General features: G+C 37.3%; 1 protein-coding gene across 10 annotated transcripts in view; it reads left to right on the plus strand.

The window, feature by feature from the left end:
• INPP5E (Inositol-3-phosphate synthase) overlaps positions 1-8707 on the plus strand; it is a 91290-nt gene that overhangs the window by 48070 nt on the left and 34513 nt on the right. For 9 of the 10 annotated variants that reach the window (XM_071658498.1, XM_071658499.1, XM_071658494.1 and 6 more), the window contains exon 14: positions 1537-1709. In XM_071658498.1, the coding sequence (XP_071514599.1) occupies positions 1537-1645 (109 nt within the window). In that variant the 3' untranslated portion in view covers positions 1646-1709. Of the gene's footprint in view, positions 1-1536; positions 1710-8707 lie in introns of those variants that run through there. The other variant, XM_071658500.1, reaches the window with a different exon arrangement.

An 8707-nucleotide genomic window follows, 5' to 3' on the forward strand; every position in this document is an offset into this window, starting at 1 on the left:
AGTGGATGGTTGTAATGGTCTAAACAAGGAGACTGTGAATGCAAGCAACAAATATATACTTAGTCTTGATGGTACAAAAAGTACAAGAGACAGGTCCCCAAGAGTGTAAAACTCTCCATGTAATGTAAAAATGTAAAAACTGCAAATGAATAATTACACACACCTAATGTTGTTGTAGGTTTAGAAACAATATTTACAGAAAAATAATTTCTCACCTATTCTGCCTCTAGGGGTACATGAATATAATGATTGAGGACATGTTCAATGCAGACAGCATACATAGATTTAACAGTAGAGAATGTTCAAGAGATTGGGGCCCAGTGAGTGTAAAACTTCCTCCCTGTACCATACAGATTGGTAATTGTACACACATTGATAATGTGGACAATGAACAGTTCTTTGAGAGATGTAGAGATAGAGCAACCAGAGGTCATAAGACAGACTTAAGTGAGAAACTTGTTGAAAGAGACATAGAAATACTTTTATTGTATAAGTATGTGAATGAATGGAATAAGATAACTGAGGACACGTTTTTATGCAAACAGTATTCATTTATTTAAGAAGTTTTATGAAAGTAGAGAGTGTTCAAGTGATGCGGCCCCCACTAGTGTAAATCTTCCCTTTACAGTACAAACAGGTAATTAAAAACATCACATATATACATATAAGCCTTAGATTTGCCCACTTTGAAAGAAAGAAGAGTGAGGGGATGACCTGAATACAATCTTTTAATTTTTTAACCGGATATATGATGCATACTGATCAGTTCTTTGAAATATGTAGGGATTGCACATCCAGAGGATATAGCATGAATTAAAGCATGAAAAACGAACAAAAAAAGATGCAGAGAAGTATTAGATAGTATGAGAGTGATATATGAATTGAATGAAATGACTTAAGACATAGTTAATGTAGAGAGCATACATAGATTTGATTAGTTGTAAGATAGTAGAGCATGTTTAAGGAATGGAGCCCCACAATCATAAAGTTCACTCCACGTATAATACAAATAAGTAATTACACTAACACGTGAAGATTTTGTAAGTATAGATTTTGTTTTGCATTTATCATTCCTTCTTATTTCTTAGCGTGACATTTGTTTCATTCATTATCTCACCATTTGCCTTGATTCTTGTGTGTAACATGCTAACCCTTTATGGAACTTTTACATTTGTCATTTATACAAAAATAGTAAATATAGGTGAAAACAATTAGAATTCTGTTGCCTCTTCCAGTTTTTTAAATGGAAAAACACTTTGAGATGTTTGTACTGATTAAACAGTACCCTTGTAGTCACAAAAAAACACTTGAACTGCATCACTTAATCAAATAACACCTATAGTAACTTCTAATTTGATGAAGTCGTACCCAGTTAATGAATGCAGTACGTATTCTTATATAAAATACTTAAATGGAACTGCATCTGTTAATCAAATAACACCTACAGTAACTTCTAATTTGAAAGTGGTACTCAGCTAATGAATGCAGTAGATATTCTTGTATGAAATACTTAGATGTTATTTTCTACTCTTTCAGTGTGCCTCTGGCTGCTGGATTGTTCAACCGGGATGTATACTTAGAAGCTTTAAGGCGTAGGCGCCGATTCTTGTATCAGCCAACTTTGCGCAATTGCCCAGTCCAGTAGTGTTTCGATAAACTGGCACGGGACATCCTTATTGGCCATCTTAAAATGTAACAGGAAAAAAAAGGTATGGTGATTTATTTGCTACATTTTTTTCATTTTTTCAATGGTGATGTAACAGTACACTCTGTAGTCTCCAGTTTGGCCTTCCAAAATTAAGTAATTCCCATATTTGGTTACTTGTGTTCAGTTTATGGAATTTGCTGCTCTTTTGTATGGGTTTGCTACTGAAGCATCCAACCATTGTGAGAGTCCATTCTATGGCTGTTTTGATTAGGTAAGCAAAGGAAAGACAGGAGGCAAGACCAACTGACCTCAGTAAGTCTGTGTATTTTATAAGTATGAATGATGTTGCACAGGAAAGGATTAACTTGGATACAGGAAAGCAGCTGGAAAATGATTAATTCTTTAGGTTCTTAGGACAAAAGAGTTCCATCACCTAGCAAGAGATAATGGGCATGTATAGGATTCAGGAAAGGTTGAGTAAAGAAAAACCTGATACTGTACTGTACATAGAAACAAGTGATGCTGCAAGAAATGTTGAAGAAGCCATTAAAGGACTGTACATGCCCAAGTACAGCATCTCCAGCTGCTTCACTCCTTCATTGAGCTTCTTGCATGGTGCTTCTCAGTTTCATAGAATATCAGTGGTTCTCCAAGCACCACACTAGCCCCGAAAGTGGATGCAATGCAAGACCTGATCCCTAACTCTCCCGAGGCATCAGTCTTGTCGCAGCAAGATGACACTCATGTTTTCCCTCCCAAATCCTTTTACACTTAAACTTTTACATAATCACTTTAGTCTTCACTGTACATTAAGGAACTAGAAGTAAAAAAAAAAGTTTTGGTAAATACCTTACATGAACTTGATATATTTGGAAAATATAACACCACAGGTTTAGTTATGATTTATTCAATCTGCTGTCAGGTCCCCTTAGAAACTCTTGATACCCATAAGCTGGTGGAAATCTCTAATTTAGCAACTGTTTGGCCCCAAGATTACCAGAATTGAGACAGAATATTTTTATCTAGCTGTAATACAGATAGAATTATTAAACATTTCAGGTTACTGTTCATTGATATCATTTAGTACTTGTGTTATGTTATCTCTTTATAACATGGGCTACCTTGTTAAAGTCAGTTTTAGTGTACCAAAATTAATAATAGGTGTGTTTTATGATTGAATTTTCTGTTAAAGTCATGGACATGATATTACATAGTAATGCTATGTAATATTTTCACGTAGTTTTGATGATTGGTATCAAGAGTAAATTTTTCCCTTTTGATGCTTTGATTTAACTGATAATGTTACTTAAATGAAGCCATATCTTATTAACTTCTTAAAAGAAGAACTTCAGAAATACTAACAAAACAGTCGTCAAAAAACTTCGGTTTATGTTATGTGTAAATTGCCAGAATTCTGATTTCAGAAGTACAGTTTCAATTTTATTCCTTTATATATTATTGTTATTTCCTTTTTCTTTATTATTGTTTTTGTTGTTGTTGTTATTATTATTATTATTATTATTATTTTTACTTTTTTCATAAAACATTTGACAAGGTTCTGCATCAAAGATTAAAAGCAAATATTAAGTCATATGGTATTGATTTGAATTTACTTTGGAGGATAGAAAATTGGTTGATTGGCCATAAATAGAGTTAAACATAAGTGGTGTACCACAAGGATCAGTCTTGGGACCCATTCTCTTTCTCATCTTTATATATGTAAGGTATCAAAATTCACAGGAGGTAATAAGTAGTGAAATAAATCTACACGTAAACTGAAACATCTGCAGCTTCAAACTGATAGAGAAATGTGGACTAGGCTCTTAGGTGGCAAATGAATTTTAATTTTGATAAGTGCAAGGTTTTACATATCGGTTGTAAAAACGAAAAGGTAAGCTACAGTATGAATTATTTTGAACCGCAAAAAAGAAGTGAAAAAGGCTGGGACATATTTAAAACCAAGTAAGGAGTGCATAGAACCAGTGAAAAAGGCAAACAAGATTCTCGGATTCATAGGGAGGGCTTTTGAATTTAAGTCTAGGGAAATCATCCTTACTCTTTACAGTTCATTGTTTAGTCCCATCTTGAGTATTGTGTTCACTTTTGGTCACCCCACTTTAAAAAGATGGACAGAATGGAAAGAGTTCAGTGTTGAGCTTCCAAGATGATTCCTGGATTGAGAAACAAAGCCTATGAGAGCCAACTGAATGACTTGGATTTGCTTAACTTTGAAAAGAGGAAGTTAAGAGGTGATGTGATACAAATATTTAAAATTGTCAGACTGATTATCTTGATATGACAAGCTACTTGAAACCTGATTCATCTGATTTCACTCAGTAATGAAAACAGTCTTCATTACTATCTCATGGGCAAGCATTTTACCTTGAATGAGGCAAAGTACTTTTTTTCAAGAGGATTGTTAACATATGGAATGATTCACCAACTAGAGTGGTTGAAAGCAGTAATGATATATACACTTAAGAATAAACTTGTTAATATTTTGCTTTAGGTCCCTAACTTACAATATTTGTGCCTCCATAGTCTTGTTGACGGTTTGTAGGTTTTTGTCTATTCCAACTTTTACCTCGCTAATCTGTGTTTCTTATATCTTTTAATATGACAGTCTCAGTGGGACCCCACTGGTCTGTTGCTACTTGAATTCCTTTGTATAACTGAAATTACATATGTGATTCATTACCAAAGATCTGAATTGTTAAACACTTGGGTGGGTATAATATTATTATGATGATACAACCTCAGTAACCCTTTTATAGGGTTTCAGCAGCTTTAAGGGTGCATTCATTGTAGGAGTAGGGAAATGATGGACTTTTGGAACAAGAAGGTCCTCAACGAGATCTGTCTATATCTTTGATACCTGTTCTGTTTGGGAACTATCTCAGGGGGTAGCCACAACAAAAGTCTCCATAAACGTTGAACTTCAGTGCCGCTTCATAGCCTTTAGTGCCTCACTCTTAACAGGCCGCTGGCAGAGGACAACTTCTGCCTAATATTTTTTTATATTATCAAGAAGACTGTAGTCCATTTTGTCCATTGATAGTGATACAACACTGGTAAAGGTGACTTTTCACAGTTAGTGTAACTACTTGCAGGTGGAGTTTATAACACCTATGTTATCCTTATGCAACTGCAGGATCCCTTTTATGCAGCTTTTAAGGAGTAGGGATATGATGGTCTCCATTGGAATTAGAAGGTCCTCCATAAATCTCTGCTCCATTCTGTCTGTTGTCAAAGATACAGCCTTGGTGATGCTGCCTTTAGTCTACATTGTCACTGCAGGCATGCATAATTCAGAATTACCCATATCTGTTTTTGTTCATACTTGATCACAGTTTCCTGTGTTAGCAAAGAAGCACCAGGAACAGACAAAAAAATGCCAAATCCACCCACATCCATTCTCTAGCTGTCATGTGTAATCCACTGAAACCATGGCTCCATATCCACAACCAGGCCCCACATAACTTTATGTGGTTTACCCCAGCTGCTTCACATGCACTGGTTCAGTCCACTGACAACACATTGACCCCAGTATACCACATAGTTCCAGTTTACTCTATCACTTGCATGCCTTTCACCTCTTGCATGTTCAGGCCCCTGTCGCTCAAAATCTTTTTCACTCCATCCTCCCATACACACACACACACACACACACACATATATATTTTATCATATTTATTATACTTTGTCGCTGTCTCCCGCGTTAGCGAGGTAGCGCAAGGAAACAGACGAAAGAATGGCCCAACCCACCCACATAACTATGTATATACATACACGTCCACACACGATCATATACATACTTATACATCTCAACATATACATATATATATATACACACTCAGACATATACATATATACACGTACATAATTCATAGTCTGCCCTTATTCATTCCGGTTGCCACCCCGCCATACATGAAATGAAAACCCCCTCCCCCCGCATGTGTGCTAGGTAATGCTAGGAAAAGACAACAAAGGTCACATTCATTCACACTCAGTCTCTAGCTGTCATGTATAATGCACCGAAACCACAGTTCCCTTTCCTCATCCAGGCCCCACAAAACTTTCCATGGTTTACCCCAGACGCTTCACATGCCCTTGTTCAATCCATTGACAGCACATCGACCCCGGTATACCACATCGTTCCAATTCACTCTATTCCTTGCACACCTCTCACCCTCCTGCATGTTCCGGCCCCGATCACTCAAAATCTTTTTCACTCCATCTTTCCACCTCCAATTTGGTCTCCTACTTCTCCTCGTTCCCTCCACCTCTGACACATATATCCTCTTGGTCAATCTTTCCTCTCTCATTCTCTCCATGTGACTAAGCCATTTCAAAACACCCTCCTCTGCTCTTTCAACCACACTCTTTTTATTACCACACATCTCTCTTACTCTTTCGTTACTTACTCGATCAAACCACCTCACACCACATATTGTCCTCAAGCACCTCATTTCCAGCACATCCACCTTCCTCTGCACAACTCTATCTATAGCCCACGCCTCGCAACCCTATAACATTGTTGGAACCACTATTCCTTCAATCATACCCATTTTTGCTTTCCAAGATAACGTCCTCGACTTCCACACATTTTTCAACACTCCCAGAACTTTCGCCCCTTCCCCCACCCTATGATTCACTTCCGCTTCCATGGTTCCATCTTCTGCCAAATCCACTCCCAGATATCTAAAACACATCACTTCCTCCAGTTTTTCTCCATTCAAACTTGCCTCCCAATTGACTTGTCCCTCAACCCTACTGTACCTAATAACCTTGCTCTTATTCACATTTACTCTCAGCTTCCTTCTTTCACACACTTTACCTGACTCAGTCACCAGCTTCTGCAGTTTCTCACATGAATCAGCCACCAGCACTGTATCATCAGCAAACAACAACTGACTCACTTCCCAAGCTCTCTCATCCACAACATTCACCTCCCTAACAACCCCATCCATAAACAAATTAACCATGGAGACATCATGCACCCCTGCCACAAACCAACATTCACTGAGAACCAATCACTTTCCTCTTTTCCTACACATACACATGCCTTACATCCTTGATAAAAACTTTTCACTGCTTCTAACAACTTACCTCCCACACCATATATTCTTAATACCTTCCACAGAGCATCTCTATCAACTCTGTCAGATGCCTTCTCCAGATCCATAAATGCTACATACAAATCCATTTGCTTTTCTAAGTATTTCTCGCATACATTTTTCAAAGCAAACACCTGGTCCACACATCCTCTACCACTTCTGAAACTGCACTGCTCTTCCCCAATCTGATGCTCTGTATATGCCTTCACCCTTTCAATCAATACCCTCCCATATAATTTCCCAGGAATACTCAACAAACTTATACCTCTTTAATTTGAGCACTCACTCTTATCCCCTTTGCCTTTGTACAATGGCACTATGCAAGCATTCTGCCAGTCCTCAGGCACCTTCACATGAGTCATACATACATTAACTAACCTTACCATCCAGTCAACAATACAGTCGCCCCCTTTTTTAATGAATTTCACTGCAATACCATCCAAACCCACTGCCTTGCTGGTTTTCATCTTCTGCAAAGCTTTTACTACCTCTTCTCTGTTTACCAAATCATTCTCCCTAACCCTCTCACTTTGCTCACCACCTCGGCCAAAACACCCTATATCTGCCACTCTATTATCAAACACATTCAACAAACCTTCAAAATACTCACTCTGTCTCCTTCTCACATCACCACTACTTGTTATCACCTCCCCATCTGCCCCCTTCACTGATGTTCCCATTTGTTCCCTTGTCTTACGCACTTTATTTACCTCCTTCCAAAACATCTTTTTATTCTCCCTAAAATTTAATGATACTCTCTCACCCCAACTCTCATTTGAAGAAGGGTGGGAGTATTGGGCTGGAAAACCTGCCTTCATGTGTTGCCAAACAAAAGGGTGAATAGAGGAGGAAACCAAGCACTTTCATTTCCTCAAAGACTCTGTTATCTATATATGATGCTCCCTCATTCTTGCATGAAATGGCAAACATTAAAAGAAAGAGCCTTATGTGTTTGCTCACATATTGGTACATACCCTTTACTTTCTATATGTATTTCTTTAATATTATGATAGGAAATAAACAGCTAGAGAGTGGATGTGAGCGTGATGTGGCCTTTTTTTTTTTCTTTTGTCCCTGGCGCTACCTTAATAAAGTGGGAAACACCAATCAAATACGACAAAAAGAAAAAATTGGATTTTTTCCTTAATCATATATTGCACTATTGCGATCACATGAATTTTTTTAAGTTACTTGCTGTGAGAGTGTGGATGCTGCTGTTTGTGTCTGCAAACATTTTGTTCTTTCATTTAAAGAAAAATCTCTGCTTGTTGTTGGATATCTTTAAATTTTTGTGTTAGTGTTTAAGTCATTAATATAGAGCATAACAAACAAAGATTTGACCAAAATCCTATATATTGATATATTCACTGGTATATTTTATGTTCAGTAGTGATGCTAATGTTGACAAAAGCAGTTTATAAATGAGTTCTGTGAGTGAAGACTTGAGAGAACGAATAAGTATGTAGTACAGGAGTATGTGTTGAACCTGACTTGAACATATCTGTTGATGAAAATCAGTAATGAGCAATAAAATGAGAGTACAATTTAAGTTGGGATGCTCCTGGTAGCAGTAAGGCAAAAGTTGATCGTGTGCCTGTTGGTCACGGGGTAACACACTTGTCATACACATCAATATCACTCACATGAGTGGCATGGCAGTACTAACATACACATCTAACTCTTATTAAGTTAATGAGTGCCATAGCACTACTAACATATACATTTAACTTACACATATTGAATAAGTTAATTAGCTTGCATAATAATATTGAGTACATGGAGTGAAATAAGAACACAGCCATGAACAATGTTTGAAAATACTTATGGAAGGAATGTGCCCAAAATTTTAAGGGTTTTGAGTCTCAAAAGTTGTTGCGGAAAAATTTCTTGGCGCTAAAGGTTTGGGCAGTGATTGTGACTGAACTGATTGATTCCCATCAAG

This window comes from Panulirus ornatus, chromosome 66 (assembly GCF_036320965.1).
Source record: "Panulirus ornatus isolate Po-2019 chromosome 66, ASM3632096v1, whole genome shotgun sequence".
Taxonomy (NCBI): Eukaryota; Metazoa; Arthropoda; class Malacostraca; order Decapoda; family Palinuridae; genus Panulirus; species Panulirus ornatus.